Source organism: Salmo trutta, chromosome 17 (genome assembly GCF_901001165.1).
Source record: "Salmo trutta chromosome 17, fSalTru1.1, whole genome shotgun sequence".
Lineage (NCBI taxonomy): Eukaryota > Metazoa > Chordata > Actinopteri > Salmoniformes > Salmonidae > Salmo > Salmo trutta.
The window spans coordinates 42,723,181-42,749,809 of NC_042973.1; the positions used below are offsets into that span (position 1 = coordinate 42,723,181).

Below are 26,629 nucleotides of genomic sequence, written 5' to 3' on the forward strand. Positions count from 1 at the left end.
TCCCCAAAGATTGGAAAGCTGCCGCGGTCATCCCCTTCTTCAAAGGGGGAGACACTCTAGACCCAAACTTCTACAGACCTATATCTATCCTACCCTGCCTTTCTAAGGTCTTCGAAAGAAAAGTTAAACAGATCATCGACCATTTAGAATCCCACTGTACCTTTTCCACTATGCAATCTGGTTTCCGAGCTGGCCATGGGTGCACCTCAGCCACGCTCAAGGTCCTAAACAATATCATAACCGCCATCGATAAGAGACGATACTGTGCAGCTGTATTCATCGACCTGGCCAAGGCTTTTGACTCTGTCAATCACAACAATCTTATCGGCAGACTTAACAGCCTTGGTTTCTCAAATGACTGCCTCGCCTCGTTCACCAACTACTACTCAGACAGAGTTCAGTGTGTCAAATCGGAGGGCCTGTTGTCCGGACCTCTGGCAGTCTCTATGGGGGTGCCACAGGGTTCAATCCTCGGGCTGACTCTTTTCTCTGTATACATCAATGATGTCGCTTTTGCTGCTTGTGATTCTCTGATCTAGCTCTACGCAGACAACACCATTCTGTATACTTCTGGCCCCTCTTTGGACACTGTGTTAACCAACCTCCAGACGAGCTTCAATGCCATACAACTCTCCTACCGTGGCCTCCAACTGCTCTTAAATGCTAGTAAAACTAAATGCATGCTCTTCAACCGATTGCTGCCCAAACCTGCCCGCCGTCCAGCATCACTACTCTGGACGGTTCTGACTTAGAATATGTGGACAACTACAAATACCTAGGTGTCTGGTTAGACTGTAAACTCTCCTTCCAGACTCACATTAAGCATCTCCAATCCAAAATTAAATCTAGAATCGGCTTCCTATTTCAACAGTGTATCCTTCACTCATGCTGCCAAACATACCCCCGTAAAACTGACTATCCTACCAATCCTTGAGTTCGGCGATGTCATTTACACAATAGCCTCCAACACTCTACTCAGCGAATTGGATGCAGTCTAGCACAGTACCATAGGTTTTGTCACCAAAGCCCCATATACTACCCACCACTGCAACCTGTATGCTGTCGTTGGCTGGCCCTCACTTCATATTCGTCGCCAAACCCACTGGCTCCAGGTCATCTATAAGTCTTTGATAGGTAAAGCCCCGCCTTATCTTAGCTCACTGGTCACTATAGCAGCACCCACCCATAGCACACGCTCCAGCAGGTATATTTCACTGGTCACCCCCAAAGACAATTCCTCCTATGGCCGCCTTTCCTTCCAGTTCTCTGCTGCCAATGACTGGAACAAACTACAAATATCACTGAAGTTGGATTCTCTTATCTCCCTCACTAACTTTAAGCACCAGCTGTCAGAGCAGCTCACAGATCACTGCACCTGTACATAGCCCATCTGTAAATAGCCCATCCAACTACCTCATCCCCATAATGTTATTGATTTTATTTATTTTGCTCCTTTGCACCCCACTATCTCTACTTGCACACTCATCTTCTGCACATCTATCACTCCAGTGTTTAATTGCTATATTGTAATTATTTCGCCACTATGGCCTATTTATTGCCTTACCTCCCTTATCCTACCTCATTTGCACACACTGTATGTATTTTTTTTCTATTGTATTATTGACTGTGTTTGTTTATTCCATGTGTAATTCTGTGTTGTTGTTTGTGTCGCACTGCTTTGCTTTAACTTGGCCAGATCGCAGTTGTAAATGAGAACTTGTTCTCAACTAGTCTACCTGGTTAAATAAAGGTGAAATACACTTTTTTTAAATAAAAAATAAAAAGTAAAGCATTAGGAAACTTGGTTAGCCAATGGAGAATACGCTTTTCCAAAGATTCAAGTAACTGATCATTTTTAAGTTTGTAATTGTACCTATATATGCTGGTGATAATAATAATGTTGTTGTTACAGTTGATAACAAGACAAAGAAAGTGACCAAAAGGGTCACAGTCGGAGTGCAAAATACTTCCATTGAAATAATTCTTTAGAGTGATAACTCCAGCAGTGCGTTCAGAACCATGAGAGAGCCATACATAATTTCCCCACTGAGATCTCCAGAAGTTGACATCAGTAGAAACTGAATGAGACTCTTGGGAAAAAAACATAAATCTGTTTTAAGCTGTTTGGAAAATAAAAATAAGGCTTTGCGCTTTACATTATTTCTTAACCTCTCTGGTATCATTGGGACGCTAGCGTCCCACCTCGACAACAGCCAGTGAAATTGCAGGGCGCCAAATTCAAACAACAGAAATCCCAAAATTAAAATTCCTCAAACATACAAGTATTATACACCATTTTAAAGATAAACTTCTTGTTAATCCAACCACAGTGTCCGATTTTCAAAAAGGCTTTACGGTGAAAGCACACCATGCGATTATGTTAGGACAGCGCCTAGCCACAAGAAACCATACAGACATTTCACAGCCAAGGAGAGGACTCACAAAAGTCAGAAACCAAACACTAACCTTTGATCTTCATCTGGTGGCACTCCCAGGACTCCATGTTACACAATAAATGTTTGTTTTGTTCGATAATGTCCCTCTTTATGTCCAAAAACCTCTGTTTTGTTGGTGTGTTTAGTTCAGTAATCCAAAGGCACAAAGTGCGCTCTCAACACCCAGACGAAAAGTTTAAAAAAGTACAATAAAAGTTTGTAGAAACATGTCAAACGATGTTTAAAATCAATCCTCAGGTTGTTTTTGTCATAAATAATCAATAATATTTAAACCGGACAAAAGCTTCATCAATAGAAAAGGAGAAACAAGAAAGGCGCGCTCCCGATCAGGCGCTGGACTCATGTCTGGAAATTTCCACTGTCCACTCATTGAAAGTGCTGTATCTCCCTCATTTTTCAGAGTAAAAGACTGAAACAATGCCTAAAGACTGGCCACATGTAGAAGAAGCCATGGAGATCGTGAACTGGGTCCTAAGTCTTTGTATGGTGGATAGGCTTTCAATGGAAAAAACAGCCTTTCAAAATAATAGTACTTCCTGGATGGATTTTTCTCAGGTTTTCGCCTGCCATATCAGTTCTGTTATACTCACAGACATTATGTTAACAGTTTTGGAAACTTTAGAGTGTTTTCTATCCAAATCTACCAATTATATGCATATCCTAGCTTCTGGACCTGAGTAGCAGGCAGTTTAATTTGGGCACGCTTTTCATCCAAAATTCCGAATGCTGCCCCCTACCCTAGTGAAGTTAACCCCCTAGCATAGAGTGAAACTATAGACAACGACAAAGTGGAATATAGAACAGAAAGTACTACGAGCTAAACAACAATCGCAAATCGAGTAAGAATGAAAAGAAACCAGCGTTGCACATCATATACTGTAGATATAAATTATTGAGAGAGAATAGTTTAGCGTAACAAAGATAACTGCCAGAACAAGAAACAACAAAGAGCTTGCTCACTGCCTATACTGCAGGTAAAAATATTATAAGTGAGAGAACAAATAAAATAGTAAATATCCATTACTCCAGTAGTCCTGTGCAGTTAGAACGAAAGTTAAATCACCTTAGAGCCGGAAGTGGGATCTGCTCACATCAGAGGTAGCAATCTACTGTAGGTAGCCTATGTTGACCACCAGGCACAGTCTATGACTCCTCAAGGAGGAAGGTTGATTTCGTATCCGTTGATGAAAGCGCGCCCTCCAATGAAGTAAGCCGCTTTGCCCTCTTTTCGTGCTTTTTCCACAGCTGGCCACAGTTTCTCTCTCCTTTCTCTGTCTGCTTTTGAGAGGTCTTCAGCAAACCGCAGGTTGTTGTCACGTAGGAAGGTAGATTTCTTAGCTGCTTTCCAAGTGGCATCCCTGTAGATCCATGATGTGAACTGGAGAATGACACCTCTGGGCTTGGAGTCACCCTGCCTTCTCGTGCCGAGGCGATGTACAGTGTCGACAACATCTGCTAGCTTAGCCTTCTCCCAAGGTAGGATAGCTTGGCAGACTTTGATTGTCTCTTGCCGCACGTTCTCCCCATCTGCCTCGGGAACTCTATACAGTCTCAGATTCCACCGTCTTGAGGAGCTTTCGAGTGCCGCGATTCTTTGGCACAAGTTCATCTTTCCCTCCTCCTTTTCGACACGCTTTTCGATGTGGGTGACCTTAACATCCTTGACATCCATGCATGCAAAGTCAAAAAAAAATTTTAAGCCTTTTATTTTCATTGCGATGTCGCCGACCATTTACTCTATGGCATCGGACCTTGTATTGATGAGCCTGGAAAGAGTGGCGATAACATCATTATTGGTAGCGGCATCTGTGCCCAGTTCAAACATGCCTTTCTTGGAAGCTGGAGGTTTGCTTGGGGTTATAGGCAAAGAAGGAAAATCCTCGTCTAGACGGTAAGTGTCATAGAGTCTGTCAGACCAGTATAGTTGTGACAGTTGTCAATCAAAGCATTTGCCTCCTGTGTAACGACATTGGATGATGGCGGAGCATTGCTAGCTGAGGAGGTAGCCATAAGATCTCTCTTTCTGTCAGCACGCTGTGACATTTTGGAAAATACAATCTTAAATCATCAATAACCTGGTGTTTTAAGCAAGCAAAGTATTAATTTGGTAGTTCAAAGTAATACACTTTTCACTATCTTTCAAAAGTTGGGATGCAGAGCTCGGTAGGGAGCGTGTGTTCAAGCTGCCACCTTGTAGTTTAATGGGGGTATAGTGGAGGACCTGTGATCTCATCAGAAGTGTCCAGGGTTTAGCATAAAATAAGCATGCAGATGAGATACTGTCTGCCCTTGTGTTCGGCCTGTGGCGTTTAGATTGACTGTGTGGGGGGGTTGGGTGATTGGACTGTGGAAATAATATGAAGGGAGATGGGCGTGTGTGGTTGTGCGTGTGTTATGACTGAATACAGATGGGTGGATGATGGAATTGACCTGTCGTGCTCCACAAAAAGTGATCTTGAGGGTTTTTTCAGGCCTTTGTTGCAGTGTGGACATTGTGACAGTGTTGACTCTGGAGAGGGGAGTGGGCCGCAGGCACCATACAAAATAAACAATAGTAGGAGACGTGGGGCCTGCAGATGGAGAGATAATGACTTGGCATTTAAAAATAGGGAATAAATGTGATAACTGTTGCACATGGGGTAGAAAGCTTACTTACACCTTTGGGCCATATAAACTTGGAACAAATTGAGTAAGTGAAAAAAATGTGAAAAGGGGCATTTAATTTTTCTGTGAGTATTTGATCAACTTTGACCTTCATCAGATAAAGCAAATCAGTCTTGTCATCCTGTTGCCAGCGAGGCCTCTTAAAGTCTAACGCTATATCCTGTATATTTAGTGTATTTGTATATTTAGTGTCTTCTGTGATTTTTGTGTCCTCCCTTGTGATTCTCGCATGAGTAAGTCAAGGTCTAATGCTGGTCCATGGGAGCATGCTTGGGGTGCTTCCAGGAGACTAGCTTACTTGCTGCAGTGAAATTATTCTGGAAAAGGAACTGGACTCCCGTGCCTGTAGGCTTCTGTATTGATTATAGAGCCCTACTTCAGCTGTTTGTTCTTCGGCAATTCCACAGTGACAGAATTCGATTTTTGACAAAAAAAAATCACTTTCAAATGTATGCCAAACAAAAAACATTGATTTCAAAATTTAAGAAGCCATACTGCTATGCTCAAGGACTACTTTTAAGAATTTTCACTGGAACATTTACAAAAATGAATTTTAGTGGAAGAACTGTGCAGATGCCAACCTTGGTATAGGAATTACGGGATAATCTCCCGAAAATGTTTATGCGACCACATTTTCCAAAAACAGTTAAACATCTCCCGAATTAAGATTCAGTGATGTCTGCAGAAATAATGGGTTGTCAGCTATATGACATGGCACCTTGGAGTTTGAAAAAAATCTATTTTGGTTATTGAACTACTATACGTGAAGTGGATTTACACCTGGTAACGGAATTATAGTAACGGAATTACTTAATGGGTCCCTGATCTGTACTACACAGAAATGCATAATTATGGATATCAATGTCATTTTCCTCATGTTTCACAACTTTGGAAATCACAGCGTAACACAGCAGAGCACAGTAGAGTACAGTGCAGTACAATGTAGCACAGCAGAGTAGAGTAGGGTTGAGTTCAGTACAGTGCGGTAGAGTACAGTACAATACAGTAGAGTACTCCACCCTATTGTACTGTACCATTTTATTTAGTGTACTGTATTGGACTGTACTCTACTGTGCTATCCAAACTTGTGAAACATACGTCTATGATAGGTTCAGATTTGGTCCAGTCCGGTCCATCTGTGGAAGTTAACATAAAGGCCAGGGTGGACTGACCAACTTTCAACTACTTTTCAACGTCCATGGAGGTCTAATGTCGGTGTTCAGTTGGTAAGGCTGCTGGTTACAGCAAATGGAAAAAGAGGCTCATGGGTAGGTATCAGTAGGGTTGCAAAGGGTCGGAAACTTTCCAGGAAAATGTCTGGAATTTTTCCCGGAAGTTTTCCATGTGAAGTTAAGTCCTGGCATTTGGGGAATTTATCAAGATCTTGATTCTCAAGATCTTGCACACTAATTAGATGCTATTGAGCCCACACTACTACACTGTCTGAGCCAAGGACTAAATGCTTTCAGGTAAGTTTTGATTCCAAAGTTTTGATTCCAATTCTGGGTGGGGTGAATATATTTTACATTACATACATTACATACATGATTTTTTGTTAACTAGTAAATAGTAGCCAACAGCAAAGTGTGTTTAAATCATTTCTAACTTGTTAACAATTTCTGCTAGTTAGTTTTCGCTACCATCTGGGGTTTAGCTTGCTTGAGCCTGCTAACTGAGGAGTGTTAATTCACCCGTTTCCATACATGTCTCATTTTAAAACATTTATCTTAGAAAGGAGTTTAATCTAATTGCTTAACTATTTATCTGCACATGGAATTTTATTTTTATTTTTTTTACAAATTTTTGTTAAAAATCTTTACAGGAAAATGCCACAGGCACTATCTGATGTGTGGAGACATTTCACTGCATCTAATGTGGAAGGAAAAGCTGTGTACATTTGCAAATACTGTACCAAATTATATGTGAAGAATGCAACAAAGATGCAGAATCATCTGGCCAAGTGCATAAAGTTCCCTCAGCATTCACAAGAAGCAACCTCTGACAAAAGTCCCTCTACTTCTGTTCGAGGTGAAAATGATGAATTATCGATAGCAACATCTCATGGTCCTCCTGGAATCAGAAGTTTTTTTGACTCAATGGAGGAACGTAGTCAGAGAAATGCTGATGAATGTCTTGCTCGAGCTGTGTATGCAACTGGTTCACCTCTGATGCTCACAGGCAATGTGTATTGGAAGAGATTTCTGAATGTTCTTCGCCCAGCATACACCTCTCCAACCAGACATGCTTTATCTACTCATTTGCTGGATGCAGAGTTCAACAGAGTTCAAGTGAAGGTCAAGCAAATCATAGAGAAAGCAGACTGTATTGCAATCATCTCTGATGGGTGGTCGAACGTTCGTGGGCAAGGAATAATTAACTATATCATCTCCAGTTCTCAACCAGTATTCTACAAGAGCACAGACACAAGGGACAACAGACACCCCGGTCTCTACATTGCAGATTAGCTGAAGGCAGTCATCAATTACCTTGGACCACAGAATGTATTTGCACTGGTGACAGACAATGTAGCGAACATGAAGGCTGCTTGGTCTAAAGTGGAGGAGTACTACCCTCACATCACACCCATTGGCTGTGCTGCTCATGCATTGAATCTGCTCCTCAAGGACATCATGGCATTGAAAACAATGAATACACTCTACAAGAGAGCCAAGGAAATGGTTAGGTATGTGAAGGGTAATCAAGTTATAGTAGCAATCTACCTCACCAAGCAAAGTGAGAAGAATAAGAGCACCTCATTGAAGCTGCCCCAGCAACACCCGTTGGGGTGGTGTTGTCATCATGTTTAACAGTCTCCTAGAGGGGAAGGAGTCTCTCCAAGAAATGGCCATATCACAGTCCTGGATGATGCATTTTGGGAGAGAGTGTTAAGCATCCTGAAACTCCCGAAATCTATAGCAGTAGCCATTGCACAGATTGAGGGAGACAATGCCAATCCTGTCTGATGTTCAGACTGCTTGCAAATGTAAGAAAAATATATCCGTACTGCCCTGCCCACTTCACTGTTACTCTAAGCAGAGGAAACTGCAGTTCTGAAATACATCAAAAAGCGTGAAGACTTCAGTCTGAAGCCCATACACGCCGCAGCGTACATGTTGGACCCCAGGTATGCTGGCAAGAGCATCCTGTCTGGTGCAGAGATCAACAAGGCCTATGGTGTCATCACTACTGTGTCTCACCACCTTGGCCTGGATGAGGGCAAGGTTCTTGGCAGTCTGGCAAAGTACACTTCTAAGCAAGGGCTTTGGGATGGAGACGCAATATGGCAGTCGTGCCAACATATCTCATCAGCCACCTGGTGGAAGGGACTTTGTGGATCTGAGGCTCTTTCCTGTTGCCTCCATCATCCTCCAAATCCCACCAACATCAGCCGCCTCAGAGCGCAACTGGTCCTTGTTTGGGAACACACACACCAAAGCACGCAACAGGCTGACCAATACAAGGGTTAAAAAATTGGTGGCCATCTGGGCAAATTTGAGGCTTTTTGAGCCTGACAACGAGCCATCCTCAACAAGGTTGGAAAGTGACAGTGAAGATGAGGCCTCAAAGTCTGATGTTCAAGAGGTGGACTTTTAGGAGGTCCAGGGAGAAGACATGTAAGCCTGAGAGGAAGACAATCAAAGCTTTAGTTTCTAGACTATCATTTTATTTATTTTATCATTCATGTTGAAAATGTTTTTGGGATGGATCATTGGGGATCATTCAATATTCCATCTGTTTTGTTCTTCAGTGAAATCATCCCATGTGATGAGTCAACTCATTTAATTAAAGTTCAATTCGTAAGTCCATTTCTTATTTTTTTTCTCTTGGAGGATTTGATAATATGCAATTATGTCTACTTATGATAAGGTAAAAGGTTTATGTTTCTGTCTCCATATGATATGGTTAATATATACAATGCAAAAAACCTCTACATTTAAATGGTATTCATATGGATTTGCATATATTTCCATTAATTCCCATATATCCCCGTTCATTCCCACGAAAAGTTTCCACCTCAGAATATTCCCCAAAATGTGCAACCCTAGGTGTCAGTAAGAGCTGGGAAAGGTGACATTAACTGGATGGTGAGGGAGAGGGGAAGAGAGAGGGTAAAGGGTTGCTGAACATAACAGTATGCCAGTGGAAGGGCAGACAGTAAAACGAGTCCTATATCGACATAACCTGAAAGGCCGTTCAGCAAGGAAGAAGCCACTGCTCCAAAACCGGCGTAAAAAAGCCAGACTACGGTTTGGAACTGCACATGGGGACAAAGATCGTACTTTTTGGGGAAATGTCCTCTGGTCTGATGAAACAAAAATAGAACTGTTTGGCCATAATGTCCATTGTTATGTTTGGAGGAAAAAGGGGGAGGCTTACAAGCCGAAGAACACCATCCCAACCGTGAAGCACGGGGGTGGCAGCATCATGTTGTGGGGGTGCTTTGCTGCAGGAGGGACTGGTGCAATTCACAAAATAGATGGGAAAGAATGAGAAGGAATATTATGTGGATATATTGAAGCAACACCTCAAGACATCAGTCAGGAAGTTAAAGCTTGGTCGCAAATGGGTCTTCCAAATGGACAATGACCCCAAGCATACTTCCAAAGTTGGAGCAAAATTGCTTAAGGACAACAAAGTCAAGGTGCTGGAGTGGCCATCACAAAGCCCTGACCTCAATCCTATCGAAAATGTGTGGGCAGAACTGAAAAAGTGTGTGCGAGCAAGGAGGCCTATAAAATCTGACTCAGTTACACCAGCTCTGTCAGGAGGAATGGGCCAAAATTCACCCAACTTATTGTGGGAAGCTTGTGGAAGGCTACCCAAAACGTTTGACCCAAGTGAAACAATTTTAAAGGAAATGCTACCAAATTCTTATTGAGTGTATGTAAACCTCTGACCCACTGGGAATGTGATGAAATAAATAAAAGCTGAAATAAAATCACTCTACTATTATTCTGACATTTCACATTCTTAAAATAAAGTGGTGATCCTAACTGACCTAAGACAGGGAATTTTTACTAGGATTAAATGTCAGGAATTGTGAAAAACTGAGTTTAAATGTATTTGGCTAAGGTGTATGTAAACTTCCGACTTCAACTGTATAATATAGTTGAGGCCCAAAGTAACAAAGTGCTTTGGTTGTAATTTATTGATACAGATATTAACCGAAACCCTCTTGGATAAACTCAGTCAGGGTTGCAAAATTCTTTCCTATAATTCCCAGGTTTTTCTGAAATCCTGCTGGCAAGATTTCTGGATTTGTGAGGGAATAAGCAGGGAAATTTGGAATCCTTCATATCAAATCTGGTTTTATGGAAAACCAGGGAATCTTGGGAACGTTACCGCAATTTTCCAACCCTACCCCCATACTGTAAAGTCACAAGTGCTCATGTCCATAACCTCAACATAAACATGGATGGTTGTAGGCAGACTGAAGCAGTTTGGAGTGGGATTCAGTTGTGCTTCATTTTAGTCATTTCACAATCCCTCTGTAGAGGAGAAGAAAGAGAAGGGGAAATAGGAGAACTAGGAGATTGCTGTAGGCCAGTATATTCTGTTATGACCTTGGGAGGAGCACTCCTTTGGTTATACTGTAGAGTCCCCGACTGTTACTCAACTCTGTTACTCAACTCTACTTGCGAGCCCCTAACCAACAATGCAGTTTAAAACAATACAGGTAAGAATAAGAAATAAAAGTAACAGGTAATTAAAGAGCAGCAGTAAAATAACAATAGCAATTTCAAAAAGGCTTTACAGCGAAAGCAAAACATTAGATTATGTTAGGAGAGTACATAGACAAAAATAATCACACAGCCATTTTCCACGCAAGGACATGTGTCAATAAAACCCAAAACAGCGAAATAAAGCACTAACCTTTGACGATCTTCATCAGATGACACTCCTAGGACATGATGTTACACAATACATGTATGTTTTGTTCGATAAAGTTCATATTTATATCCAAAAACAGCATATTACATTGGCGCATGACGTTCAGAAAATATTTTGCCTCCAATACTGCCGGTGAATCAGCACAACAATTTGCAAAAATACTCATCATAAACGTTGATAAAATATTAAACTGTTATTCAAAGAATTATAGATGAACATCTCCTTTATGCAACCGCTGTGACAGATTTCAAAAAAGCTTCATGGGGAAAGCACACTTTGCAATAATCTGAGTACTGCGCTCAGAAAAATACACTAGGCAATACAGATACCCGCCATTTTGGAGTCATCTAAAATCATAAATAGCATTAGAAATATTCACTTACCTTTGATCTTCATCAGAAGGCACTTCCAGGAATCCCAGGTCCACAATAAATGTGGTTTTGTTCGATAAAGTCCATAATTTATGTCCAAATAACTCCTTGTTGTTTGCGCGTTCAGTAAGCTACTCCAAATGTAGGAAGTGCGCCGAATATTTCACGACAAAAAGTTATATTTACGTTCATTGAAACATGTCAAACATTGTAAAACATCAATCTTTAGGGCATTTTTAACGTAAAACTTAGTAATATTCCAACCGGACGATTCCAATGTCTTGAAAAACGTTATGGAACACAGCTACCTCCTCACGTGAACGCGCGTAATTGTGGCCTGTCATTCTCTTGGTCATCAGACTCCAGGAGGTCTTGTTCGCTCTCTGTTGACTGCAAAAGCCTGAAACACGTTCTAAAGACTGTTGACATCTAGTGGAAGCCTTAGGAAGTGCAAATTGAACCCTAAGTCACTGTATACTGAATAGGCCCAGTCTTGAAAAACTAGAATCCACTTCCTGGTTGGAATTTTTCTCAGGTTTTTGCCTGCCATATGAGTTCTGTTATACTCACAGACCACATTCAAACAGTTTTAGAAACTTCAGAGTGTTTTCTATCCAAATGTACTAATAATATGCATATTCTAGTTTCTGAGCCAGAGTAGTAACCTGTTTAAATTGGGTACGTTTTTCATCCGGCCGTGAAAATACTGCCCCCTAGCCCAGACAGATTAAGTTTCCCTGCATTAAAGTCCCCGGCCACTAGGAGGGCCGCCTCTGGGTGAGTGTTTTCTTGTTTGCTTATGGCGGAATACAGCTCGTTCAATGCTGTTTTAGTGCCAGCCTCTGACTATGGTGGTATGTAAACAGCTACGAAAAATACAGTTGAAAACAGTCTACAGTTTATCATGAGATACTCTACCTCAGGCGAGCAATAGCTCGAGACTTCCTTAGATATCGTGTACCAGCTGTTATTTACAAAAATACATAGTCCGCCGCCCCTTGTCTTACCAGACGCCGCTGTTCTATCCTGCTGGTGCAGCGTATAACCAGACAGCTTTATGTTGATAGTGTCGTCGTTCAGCCACGTATCTGTGAAGCATAAGATATTACAGTTTTGAATGTCCCATTGGTAGTTTAATCTTCCGCATAGGTCATCTATTTTATTGTCCAAAGATTGAACTTTTGCTAGCAGAATGGAAGGAAGTAGGGGTTTATTCGATCGCCTTCAAATTCTCAGAAGGCAGCCTGCCCTCTTGCCCTTTTTCTCCGCCTCCTCTTCACGCAAATCACCGGGATCTGGGCCTGTTCCCGAGAAAGCAGTATATCGTTCGCGTCGGCCTCGTCAGACTCGTTAAAGGAAAAAAAGGATTCTGCCAGTTCGTGGTGAGTAATCGCAGTCCTGATGTCCAGAAGTTATTTTCGGTCATAAGAGATGGTAGCGGCAACATTATGTACAAAATAAGTTAAAAAAGAAGTTACAAACAACGCAAATAAACAAACAAAAAAACACAATGGGTTGGGGGCACGTCGGTTCCGGGCACGTAAAACATCTACCTTCTTCTCCGGCGCCATCTTACTTTTCAGGTCAGAGCTTCTGTCTTCTCCTCTCTCATCTAGCCAGCTGGAATATCTATGGGATGAGACAGCCGTTAACCCATCCCAGATTAACCCACTTAATTAACCCACTATAGCAACCCTATCAGAGAAGCCTTGTAACTAAGTGTGATTGTTAAGTTGGTCGTGGAAAGTCAGGTTGTGGTTATTGATGTGCACATAAAGTTGATGGAAATCTAGGAGCACGTGCTGCTACATGAATTCATTCGAGGGTATAATTCAATGTATGGAATGGAGAGCAGGATATTTAAGCAATAAGGCCTGAGGGTGTGTGGTATATGGCCAATATACCACGTCTATGGGCTGTTCTTAGGCACAACGCATCTCGGAGTGCCTGGATACAGCCATTAGCCGTGGAATATTGGCCATGTACCACAAACCCCTAAGGTGCCTTATTACTATTATAAACTGGTTACTGAAGTAATTAGAGCAGTAAAAACAAATGTTTTGTCATACACATGGTATACGGTCTCATATACCACGGCTGTCAGCCAATCAGCATTCTTGGCTGGAACCACCCAGTTTATAATGGCTGTTACATCACATACACAAACAGAGGAACAGAGTGTGCTTGTATGGGCCTAATGAGTCGATAGGCTGATGACATCACCCCTGTTTGTGGGCCTACAGTACACCCAAATTCCAAGGCCCATATTTTCACACTAAGGGTGCTCTGTTGACTGCTCTGTAAACTCTCCTATAATGATTGGTGTTGTGTGAGGAGAAGACTGGGTTGTTTGCAGTCACCCAGTACACTGAAGACTAGAAACTGTGAGTCTCGTTCCCACTCTATCTTCCTCACTATAGTCCTGGCAAGTGAGGGAAAGAGACTATAGACTCTCCCTCTGTCTCATTCTCGAGTCCTGCTCTGTGACACAGCAATTAGCTGCTTCTCTATGTGTCTGCTGTAGCTGACACAGAACACCAATCAGCCTGCCTGCTGCCAGAGAGCAACGCTGTCTCTCTCTCTCTCTCATCCCTGCAATTACTCAGCTAATGCAGATTTGTCAAACAAAGTGAACATGTGAGTGTGTGTTGTTCTCCACATTAGAGCTCTGCGCCCGTATCCACAAAGCATCTCAGATTAACGCATTTTTGCTCAGGCACTACATAGCTGATTCAAATAACCAACTCATCATCAAGCTTTAATTATTTGAATCAGCTGTGTAGTGCTAGAGCAAAAACCAAAACGTGCACCCAGGGGGGCCCCAGGACCAAGTTTGGGAAACTCTGCCCTAGGATATCAACAGTTCACTGAGGATGAAGTCATACTGTAGAATTGTCAGGGTGAAAAGTGTTGTGTCATTCAGAGGGTTCTGGATGGGGTAACCACAGTCAGTTAATAACAAATTCTTATTTACAATGACAGCTTAGGAACAGTGGGTTAACTGCCTTGCTCAGGGGCAGAAAGGCAGATTTTTACCTTGTCAGCTCGGGGATTCAATCTAGTAATCTTTTACTGGCCCAACGCTCTAACCACTAGGCTACCTGCCGCCCCTAAAACATAAAGAGCAGGGCTGCCAGAAAAAGTGTGGCGAGGCGGCATTTGCCACAGCACTTTTCAATCAGGTGTCGCAGCGCCGCTCCATTTTTTATTTAGTTTAATAAAATATATTGACGTAAAGCGTTCAAAAGAGGGGCAACGTGCAGTTTTCTTTTTTTACCGTTTGCCAATTTATCAATTTGCTCACAATTTCACTTTCAATTCACATCGGAGTGCTGCTGCAGGCTCTGTGCATGTCTTGACTAATCAGATTAACGGAAATCGCAGTTTGCGCGGGGCACAAAACTCAAGGCTTGCTCTCCATTTTCCTCCAGTATTTATTTAGCAAGGGTGATAACACATCACTCCCGACAGACACAAGCAAATACACTCACATAAATATAGCAGCCTATATACCTAAAAATGTGTGATCTGACATGAAGTATTGCAGGGTTCCCCAACTGACGGCCCGCAGGTGGTTTTATTTAGCCCCATACATTTTCTAACAAAATGTAAAATAATAGAGACGTGATCGTATAAAAATGTAAGCAAGGTTTGAAATGATTATCTTTTAGTCAAACATTATATCCGTTTGGGCTTCTTGGGGTCAATTGGCAGTCTACAAGTTATTTGTAATTATGTTCCCGGCCTCCCGACCATCCGCTCAAGAAAAAAATCTGCCAATTGCTAAATCTAGTTGATGATCCCTGATGTATTGCATGGAAACTAGACTATTTTTCAGTCTGATCAGCAGCGGCTACATAGTCTAGCCTATTATGTGCACTGTCCCTCTGTCAAGGGTAAACAAAGCGGTAATGTTGTGTATTTATAGCCCATTTGTTTGAGAAAATGTGAATGGAATCAAATTTGGTTCCAACTTCAAGCTTACTAGGCTACCTAGACTTTATCAATCCAAAATGATTAACTGGAATTAATCAATAAACACAACAGCTGACAAAGACAAGAGTTTTATTTGGTCTACAGTTACATAGGGCAGGACTACAAGATGCAAACCAGCATAAAGCAAGCTCAGCCCTGTGAGATGTATTGTCCAATCATGTTGGTTTCTCTGTGTCTGTTGTGAACAAGTACAGTACAATGTTGCTGCAGTTTGACAGGGTTGCTGCAATTTTCCCTGGTTAGGTTACCAGTTCAGAATAAAAAATGATAATCACCACACCACTCTGGGACCTGTGGTGCCACCTCTGCATAAGAGGGACTACTCAGATCGAGACGAATTCGTGACTGAATGGGTTCCTTTCATTTCTCCAGATACACTTGATTTATATAATACAGATCTTCATTTAATGCCATTCATCACCTATAATTTAGACAAAATGGAGATAACTGCAGAAATATGAAAACATTTGAAACAACTTACAACAACAAAAAATTAACAGAAAAACATGTATGATTTGATGTAACATAGTGCTTCCTTGAACATTTATATATGAAAGAACATACCCTGTTACCCACTTTTAGGCGTTGTCAAAAGTTGGGAAGTGAATACTTAGTTGCTGATTGACTTGGGTAATGACCAATGGGGCAGAGTTTTTACCGTCATTGTCAGTGCCGGTGCTGAAGAATGGATAAAGTTTAACAGGTTTTAAAGCGTAATTGTGGAAAGAATAGATATGAGACCTGTTGTCCACATCATAAAAGGAGACCTGACCCTGTTCATAATCAATATAAATCCCTATCTTCTGGGGCTTCTGATTAAGAGCGAGGAGGACAGGAAGCTTATCAAGAGCTATATACTCATTCTCATCCCTCATCCATAGAACCAGGTATCCATTGTCAGGGTTCACAATAGTCCTTCCCTTCCTGTTGATGGATTCTGCTGCCACTCCTAAAGCCCAGTCAGTCTTTCCTTCCACCTGCACCTCATAGTAGAATCTCCCTGAGGAAAAACCCTCTTTTCCTAGGACATTAACAACCAAATCAAACCTTTGTGGGCTGTCTGTGACATTTTGCCAGAGATCTCCAACTCTCACTTGTTTCCCGTCTTCAGAGACGATGAGGTAGGGATGTGCTGTATCAGGGTCCAGAGTCACATTCACTGCACACTTCTTGATCCTTCCCAACTCAGCAGCAGACAGCCTGTTCTCTTCACTATTAAGTGCTTCCCTCAGCTTGTTCACAGCTCTCCTCATAGCTCCAACACTGGGATCACTGTGAACGCTGACCTCAGACCAGTCGATGGTAGCCGGTGGGGTACACAGGGATGGGAACATCTGGAAAAGGTGGAGGTGGTTTTCGGCGTGTGAGAGCTGCTCCAGCTCATTGCTTCTCTTCTGTAGCATAGAGATTTCCTGTGATAGCTTTAGAATGTGCTCTACAGCCCGGGTTGCTTCTGCTTCCTGGTTCTTCTCAATCTCCTCAATTACTTTTATGTAGGTCTTCTCGACGAGCCTTGCCATTTCAGTTAGTAACAGCACTGTGTCCTCTTTCTCCCTCTCCACATTTTTCTCACTGAGTTTTGCAGCGTGTGCGATCTCCTTTATCTTCTCATGTCGGTCCTGGATCATCAGCTGCATTTCCACCCTCACTTTTTTTACGTCCATCTCTCCACACTCATCCCTTGTGTGGACGTAGTGGTTCTTGTCCTTGCAGAATGGATACTGACCAGTTTGGCCGCTTCCACAGGTTTGTCTGTCTTGTTGCATGCTGTACTCATACTCCAGGTCTTCCTCCTCATCATCGATCTCAATATCTTCTTCGAATTCGTCCAGAGTAGCGGTGCATGTCAGGCACACAGATAACAGCAGGTACAACAGGCTGGCATTCAGGGCCCTCCCTATCCTATTGTTGTTTGGTGACATGGCTGGGAATAAGAAAACACAGTCATGTTTTAGTTTAGCTTAGTTTTTGTTCAGTCCATCTAGAATATGAATGCAAAGCCCCGTTTAAGAACTGAAACTTTAATGATTGGTATATATCCATGTAGAGATAAAGGCAGCACTGGTTACGTGTATTCTCTGGGGGGAAAAAACTTTGCTTGGCCCATGTTGGCTCAGTCTGCCAGTCAATGACTTATGCATCATTAGCCTGGTTAAACTGAAAACATGACAGAGAGGCTAATCTCAAACCGAACAAATCATCTAGAAGTGACTCTGTTGAGCTACACAATCAATTTGAGATGTTTTAGGATGATTTGGACAGAGTGCTTGAAAAATGCTTATATACACTCTATATACAAAAGTATGTGGACACCCCTTCAAATGAGTGGATTCGGCTATATCAGCCACACTCGTTGCTGACAGGTGTATGAAATCGAGCACTCAGCCATGTAATCTCCATAGACAAACATTGGCAGTAGAATGGCCTTACTGAAGAGTTCAGTGACCTTCTACGTTGGACCGTCATAGGATGCCACTTTTCCAACAAGTCAGTTCGTAAAATTTCTGCCCTTCTAGAGCTTCCCTGGTCAACTGTAAGTGTTGTTATTGTGAAGTGGAAAGGTCTAATAGCAACAACGACTCAGCAGTGAAGTGGTAGGGCACACAAGCTCACAGAATGGGAACGCTGAGTGCTGAAGTGCCTAGTGCGTACAAATCGTCTGTCCTCGGTTGCAACACTCACTACTGAGTTCCAAACTGCCTCTGGAAGCAACGTCAGCACAATACAGTAACTATTTGTCTGGAGCATAATGAAATGGGTTTCCATTGCCGAGCAGCCGCACACAAGCCTAAGATCACCATGCGCAATGCCAAGCGTCGGCTGGAGTGGTGTAATGCTCGCCTCCATTGGACTCTGAAGCAGTGGAAACGCATTCTCAGGAGTGATGAATCACACTTCACCATCTGGCAGTCAAACAGACTAATCTGGGTTTGGCGGATACCAAGAGAACGCTACCTGCCCGAATGCATAGTGCCAACTGTAAAGTTAGGTGGAGGAGAAATAATGGTCTGGAGCTGTTTTTCATGGTTCAGGCTAGACCCCTAAGTTCCAGTTAAGGGAAATCTTAATGCTACAGCATACAATGATATTCTAGACGATTCTGTGCTTCCAACTTTGTGGCAACAGTTTGGGGAAAGCCCTTTCCTGTTTCAGCATGACAATGCCCCCGTGCACAGACTGGCCTGCACAGAGCCCTGACCTCAACCCCTTCGAACACCTTTGGGATGAATTGGAACGCTGACTGCGAGCCAGGCCTAATCGCCCAACATCAGTGCCTGACCTCTCTATTGCTCTTGTGGGTGAGTGGAAGCAAGTCCCTGCAGCAATGTTCCAACATCTAGTGGAAAGCCTTTCCAGAAGAGTGGAGGCTGTTATAGAAGCAAAAGGGGGACCAACTCCATATTAATGCCTATAATTTTGGAATGAGATGTTCGACGAGCAGGTGTCCACATACTTTGGTCATATAGTGTAGGTAACATGACTTGCATGGGATTTGTGCCACAAATGCTAAAACTTCAGCATTTGAAAACAGCGCCAGGCCAAGCATGGATTGCTGTCATACCTTGTATCAACATCAAACACATACAAACACTTCTCACTCAGGACGCAAATAGTAATTGGGATGCCAGTGACCAAAAAGTTGAATGTATCCTGGGGTATATTAGTAGGATACTACCATGAAATAACATTTGAACTGTATAATGTATTGTAGAAACTCCACAATTTATCTACAAAAGTCTGCGATGTCCAATCTATACATTGCATTTCTATTAAAGCTACAATATGTAACTTTTTAGGCGACACACCAAATTCACATTGAAATGTGAGATATACATCTTAAATTCTCATTGAAAGCAAGTCTAAGAAGCAGTAGATATGTTCTATGCTTGCTATTTATATGCGTCGCGTTTTTAAGTTTTGTTTTTGCGTCTTACTTTCAGCTTCAAACAGCTGAAAAGACAATTGTTGTTTATGGAAAATATATTTCACAGTGGTTTAGATGGTACAATGATTCTCTACATAATGACTGCTTGTTTTGTCACATAAACTGAATTTAGGCAAACTATTCAAATTTTGGCAACCATGAAATAACAGAGTGATTTCTGCATTGTGCACCTTTAAAGCGTTAAGAAATGTCCCCATGGTAAATAAAATTGTCCACTCACCTGATTATGTGTTTGCCTCTAGTAGTGTCTCAGTTGGCTGTCTTCTTTCACTTCACTTGAAAGAGGATTACTTTATATCCAGTACCTGGCCAGGATAGTTTCACTTTGGCTCTCTTCTTTCATTTCACTTGAAAGAGGATTACTTTATATCCAGTACCTGTCCAGGATAGTTTCACTTTACTATAATACCCTGACGTCAGTCATACCAGCATAAAATATGTATTTCCTCCTCCTCCCTCTTCTTATAAAGAACTATTGCATAAAGTCAACTTAAAGGAACTCAAGTTAAATACTAACTTAACTCAAGTCGGTGCACATAGCAATGCACATTATATAATTTGGACTTAATACAACACCCTAAATCATCAAACCACTAGTTCAGTGAACTAAACCACTGACTCCATGGCAGCCCAGTATATAGGACATGAGGCCCTAATGAATCATTAGCTTTATGGAGAGCTGGAGACAGAGGACTGGGACACATCTCTTTCCATGCAGACACACACACACACCCTTATTTACCACATGGCTGCCTGGAGTTTGACAGGTCCTATGTGGTTCTTAACAGTTTTATGCATAGATGGAGGCTGAGAGGCTGTCACAGCCTCAGGGGATATCAAGACTCAGGATGAGACACAGATGCAGACACAGGAGGCGGATCGTTCGGTTCTCAGAATATTTATTGTAGCAAAGGGCAGGTCGAGGGCAGGCAGAGGTTCCTGGTCCGAGTCAATAAGGGACAGAACAACAGGCAGGCTCAGGACAGGCAGAAAGGTTAGAACCAGGGAAGACTAGAAAACAAGAACTTGCGAAATGGGAAACACGCTGGTAAGACCTGACAAAACAAGACAAACTGGCATGAGATAAACAGAAAACGCAGGTATAAGTACACAGGGGATAATGGGGAAAATAGGAGACACCTGGTGGGGGGTGGAGACAAGCTCAAGACAGGTGAAACAGATCAGGGTGTGACAGGGGATCAGGTTAAGAGACATACGGTGCAGATTTTCGGGTTCTGAAATCTACAGAAGAGAGAGGAAGGACAATGACAATATTCAGAGTCATATATCTGTAAAGCTTAGAGAGGATCTCATGTCAAATGCTGTTGAAGTAATATGGCTACAGGTTCACCTGCCTCACCTAAAGCCTATTATTGTGGGAAGTTGCTATAGACCACCGAGTGCTAACAGACAGTATCTGAATAATACACTGTACAAAACATTAGGAACATGACATAGACTGACCAGGTGAAAGCTATGATCCCTTATTGATGTCACCTGTTATATCCACTTCAGTCAGTGTAGATGAATGGGCAGAGAGAGGTTAAAGCCTTAAGACAATTGAGACATGGATTGTGTATGTGTGCCATTCAGAATGGGTAAGACAAAAGATTGAAATGACTTTGAACGGGGGATGGTAGTAGGTCCAAGGCGTACCGGTTTCAGTGCGTCAAGAACTGAAACGCTCCTGGCTTTTTCACAGTCAACAGTTTCCCGTGTGTATCAAGAATGGTCCACCACCCAAAGGACATCCAGCCAACTTAACACAACTGTGGGAAGCATTGGAGTCAACATGGGACAGCATCCCTGTGGAACACTTTTGACACCTTGTAGTCCATGCACCGACAAATTAAGGCTGTTCTGAGGGCAAAATGGGGTGCAATTCAATATTTGGAAGGTGTTCGTAATGTTTTGTACACTCAGTCTATGTAAATTGCTTGGTGGTGTATGTGATACTAACATAGGTATAGTTTCTGCCTTAAAATTACATAAAACAATGAATTACATTAGATTTATGTTCCTACTTATGTACACAACTGTCTGTTCAAACTAGAGGTTGACCGATTAATCGGAATGGTCGATTTAATTAGGGCCAGTTTCAAGTTTTCATAACAATCGATAATTGGCATTTTTGGATGCCGATTATGGCCGATTACATTGCATTCCACGAGGAAACTGCGGGGCAGGCTTACCACCTGTTACGTGAGTGCAGCAAGGAGCCAAGGTAAGTTGCTAGCCAGCATTAAACTTATCTTATAAAAAACAATCAATCTTAATATAATCACTACTTAACTACACATGGTTGATGATATTACTAATTTATCTAGCTTGTCCTGCGTTGCATATAATCAATGCGGTGCCTGTTAATTTATCTTCGAATCACAGCCTACTTCGCCAAACGGGTGATGATTTAACAAGCGCATTCGCGAAAAAAAGCACTGTAGCTGCACCTATGTGTACCTAACCATAAACATCAATGCCTTTCTTAAAATCAATACACAAGTAAAAAAAATGTAAACCTGCATATTTAGTTAATATTGCCTGCTAACATGAATTTCTTTTAACTAGGGAAATTGTGTCACTTCTCTTGCGTTCAGTGCAAGCATAGTCAGGGTATATGCAGCAGTTTCGGCCGCTTGGCTCGTTGCGAACTGTATGAAGACCATTTCTTCCTAACAAAGACCGTAATTAATTTGCCAGAATTTTACATAATTGTGACATAACATTGAAGGTTGTGCAATGTAACAGCAATATTTAGACTTAGGGTTGCCGCCCGTTCGATAAAATACGTAACGGTTCCGTATTTCACTGAAAGAATAAACGTTTTGTTTTCGAAATGATAGTTTTCAGATTTGACTATATTAATGACCTAAGGCTCGTATTTCTGTGTGTTAATTATATTCTAATGAAGTCTATTATTTGATAGAGCAGTCTGACGGAGCGGTGGTAGGCAGCAGCAGGCTCATAAGCCTTCCTTCAAACAGCACTTTCCTGCGTTTGCCAGCAGCTCTTCGCTGTGCTTCAAGCATTGCGCTGTTTATGACTTCAAGCCTATCAACTCCCGAGATTAGGCTGGTGTTACGAGAATTTTGTTCTCAATGTTCTTAAACTGAACTTCAATTAAACTACTCAGTCTGTAACCCAGAATTTGTAAGATTCTGGTTGAATGAAGCAGACGGAGACCCAGCTTACAATGGTCAGAATGTTTATTTACGAGAGCTCTCCCGTTATACAATGTACACAGTCTTTTATACCTAACATTTGGTCATATAAATGCCCCTCCTCTTCTCTAACACTGACGATGCAGTTTACAAGTTTTCTACAACACATACATTGCTTATCATATCCTGCAACATGTTCCATAATCTACCGTAAGCCTAACGGTTTCTCCCCTCCCTGTGTAGGGAGACCTTCTTCCTGTTATCAGTTTCACAGTGGTCACAAGTTGTCTGCTGTCTGTTAACAGTGCTTCTTTTCCTTGAATGTCTCACTTATATCGCTAAATAGTAAAGTCTTAGCTTGTCCTATGCACACACAGTTATAGAATTACTCTTATAATCACTCAGTTATACATTTCCAGGGTGGAATCATTTAGTCAAAACCTTAAACATATACATTATTTTATCAGCTGACAATACTAAAGTGCCTATAAGAACATCCAATTGTCAAAGTATATGAAATACAAATGGTATAGAGAGAAATAGTCCTATAATTCCTATAATAACTACAACCTAAAACTTATTAACTGGGAATATTGAAGACTCATGATAAAAGGAACCACCAGCTTTCATATGTTCTCATGTTCTGAGCAAGGAACTTAAATGTTAGCTTTTTACATGGCACATATTGCACTTTTACTTTCTTCTCCAACACTGTGTTTTTGCATTATTTAACCTCTCTAGGGTCGGCGGGACGAAATCGTCCCACATACGTAACAGCCAGTGGAATCCTGTGGCGCGTTATTCAAATACCTTAGAAATGCTATTACTTCAATTTCTCAAACATATGACTATTTTACACCATTTTAAAGACAAGACTCTCGTTAATCTAACCACACTGTCCGATTTCAAAAAGGCTTTACAACGAAAGCAAAACATTAGATTATGTCAGCAGAGTACCCAGCTAGAAATAATCAGACACCCATTTTTCAAGCTAGCATATAATGTCACAAAAACCCAAACCACAGCTAAATGCAGCACTAACCTTTGATGATCTCCATCAGATGACACACCTAGGACATTATGTTATACAATGCATGCATGTTTTGTTCAATCAAGTTCATATTTATATCAAAAACCAGCTTTTTACATTAGCATGTGACGTTCAGAACTAGCATACCCCCCGCAAACTTCCGGTGAATTTACAAAAAATTTACTAAATTACTCACGATAAACGTTCACAAAAAGCATAACAATTATTTTAAGAATTATAGATACAGAACTCCTCTATGCACTCGATATGTCCGATTTTAAATAGCTTTTCGGTGAAAGCACATTTTGCAATATTCTGAGTAGATAGCCCGGCATCACAGGGCTAGCTATTTAGACACCCAGCAAGTTTAGCACTCACCAAAGTCAGATTTACTATAAGAAAAATGTTATTACCTTTGGTGTTCTTCGTCAGAATGCACTCCCAGGACTTCTACTTCAATAACAAATGTTGGTTTGGTCCCAAATAATCCATAGTTATATCCAAATATCCTCTGTTTTGTTCGTGCGTTCAAGACACTATCCGAATGGTAAAGAAGGGTGACGAGCACGACGCATTTCGTGACCAAAAAATGCTAAATATTCCATTACCGTACTTCGAAGCATGTCAACCGCTGTTTAAAATCAATTTTTATGCCATTTTTCTCGTAAAAAAAGTGATAATATTCCGACCGGGAATCTGTGTTTAGGTTAGAAGACGAAAGAAAATAAAAGCATGGGGTCGACTCGTGCACGCGCCTCAGCCCATTGTCCTCTGATAGAGCACTTGCCAAAAGCGCTAATGTGTTTCAGCCTGGGGCTGGAATTACATCATTCAGCTTTTTCCTGCCTTCTGAGAGCCTATGGGAGCCGTAGGAAGTGTCACGTTACAGCAAAGATCCTCAGTCTTCAATAAACAGAGTCCAGAAGCTCAAGGAATGGTCAGACAGGCCACTTCCTGTAAGGAATCTTCTCAGGTTTTTGCCTGCCATATGAGTTCTGTTATACTCACAGACACCATTCAAACAGTTTTAGAAACTTTAGGGTGTTTTCTATCCAAAGCCAATAATTATATGCATATTCTAGTTACTGGGCAGGAGTAGTAACCAGATTAAATCGGGTACGTTTTTTATCCGGCCGTGCAAATACTGCCCCTTCCCGTTCGGATCCCGTTAACGGGATTGCTTGACAAGATACAACGTGTGAAATTCAAAACAGAATAAATCAAATCATTTACATTTCTCAATCAACTATCTTACACCCTTTGAAAGATAAACATCTCCTTAATCTAACCACGTTGTCCGATTTCAAAAAGGCTTTACTGCGAAAGCATAAAGTTAGATTATGTTAGGACAGTACATTGACAAAACATTACACACAGCTATTTTCAATGCAAAGACAGGCGTCACCAAAAGCAGAAAACCAGCTAAAATGATGCACTAACCTTTGACTATCTTCATCAGATGACACTCCTAGGACATTATGTTAGACAATACATGCATTTTTTGTTCTATCAAGTGCATATTTATATCCAAAAACAGCATTTTACAGTGGCGGTGAAATTCAGAAAATATTTTCCCTCAAATGCTGCCGGTGATTCAGCGCTACAATTTACAAAATTACTATTCGAAAACATTGGTAAATTATAATATTGTCATTCAAAGAATTATAGATTAACATCTCGTGAATACAACCGCATTGCCAGATTTCCAAATAACTTTACTGGGAAATCACACTTTGCAATAAACGAGGTGCTATGCTCAGAAAAATAGGCTAGGCGATACAGGTTAGCTCCATCTTGGAACCATCTAAAATCAAATATACTATTGTAAATATTCACTTACCTTTGATTATCTTCATCAGAAGGCACTTCCAGGAATCCCAGGTCCACAACAAATGTAGTTTTGTTCGAAAAAGTTAATAATTTATGTCCCAATAGCTCCTTCTTGTTAGCGCATTCTGTAGGCTACTCAAAATGTACCGAAGGGCAAAAAAAAATATTTACGTTCGTTCAAACGTTGTATAGCATAAGTCTTTAGGGCCTTTTTCAATCAGAACTTCAATAATATTCAAGGCGGACGATTGCATTGTCTTATAAAATGTTTCGGAATGAAAGGGTCCCCACACGCATGCGCGTCATAGTAGACATGGCCATCCGGCTGTGACCTAGTTTACAGACTTCTCGCTCGGTCAGTTTTTACAGGAGAAGACTCAAACCACTTTGTAAAGACTGTTGACATCTAGTGGAAGCCTTAGGAAGTGCTAAATGAATCCTAACTCACGGTGTGTTTCATAGGCAAAGTGTTGAAGGTGATTCCACAAATCAGATTTCCACTTCCTGCATGGAATCTTCTCAGGTTTTGGCCTGCCATATGAGTTCTGTTATACTCACAGACACCATTCAAACAGTTTTAGAAACTTTAGAGTGTTTTCTATCCAAATCTACTAATTATATGCATATTCTAGTTACTGGGCAGGAATAGTAACCAGATTAAATCTGGTACGTTTTTTTATCCGGCCGCGCAAATACCGCCCCCTATCCCCAACAGGTTTTAAACATGTTTCATTATTTATTTGAGACTAAATTGATTTTATTTATGTATTATATTAAGTTAAAATAAGTGTTCATTCAGTATTGTTGTAATTGTCTTCATTACAAAAAAAATACAAAAATAGATATAGATATAGATATTCATCGGTATTGGCTTTTCTTGGTCCTCCAATGATCGGAATCGGCATTGAAAAATCATAATCGGTCGACCTCTAGTTCAAACAGCTAACCCACAGCTCAGACACCCATACATAATTCACATGACATGCCACCAGTGGTCTCTTCACACTCCCAAACGTCCAGACCGGACTCTGGGAAACCCACAGTACTACATAGAGCCATGACTACATGGAACTCTCTTTCACATCAAGTAACAAGAGCGAGCAGTAAAAAAGATTTAAAAAAAACATATAATTCAAAATTCAAAAGGCACTCGCACATGTGAGCAATATTTTTGCAGGTACATGTTAACAGTTGAACAAGATGAAAGAAAAAGGAAACCGCACACTGCTCTTGATAGTATCACTGATCTTTAATAAGCTCAGGCCTTCATCAGAGGTCGATAC

The 26,629-nt window shown here is 41.4% G+C and overlaps 2 protein-coding genes across 4 annotated transcripts in view; one reads left to right on the plus strand and one right to left on the minus strand.

Annotated features, from left to right (window-relative positions):
- Window positions 1-26,629, plus strand: part of bicd1a (bicaudal D homolog 1a) — a 102,260-nt gene that overhangs the window by 16,774 nt on the left and 58,857 nt on the right. The gene's annotated exons all lie outside the window — the stretch shown is intronic.
- Window positions 15,432-19,660, minus strand: LOC115152221 (pyrin). Its single transcript, XM_029696848.1, has 2 exons — window positions 19,546-19,660; window positions 15,432-17,303 (listed from the first exon to the last, which is right to left on the minus strand). Exon 2 carries the CDS (start codon window positions 17,299-17,301, stop codon window positions 15,958-15,960), a length of 1,344 nt encoding a protein of 447 aa, XP_029552708.1. The 5' UTR covers window positions 17,302-17,303; window positions 19,546-19,660; the 3' UTR covers window positions 15,432-15,957.

Bases quoted from the DNA above. Each gene is read 5' to 3' on its own strand.
- LOC115152221 (XM_029696848.1), bottom strand. From the start codon at position 17,301: ATGTCACCAAACAACAATAGGATAGGGAGGGCCCTGAATGCCAGCCTG.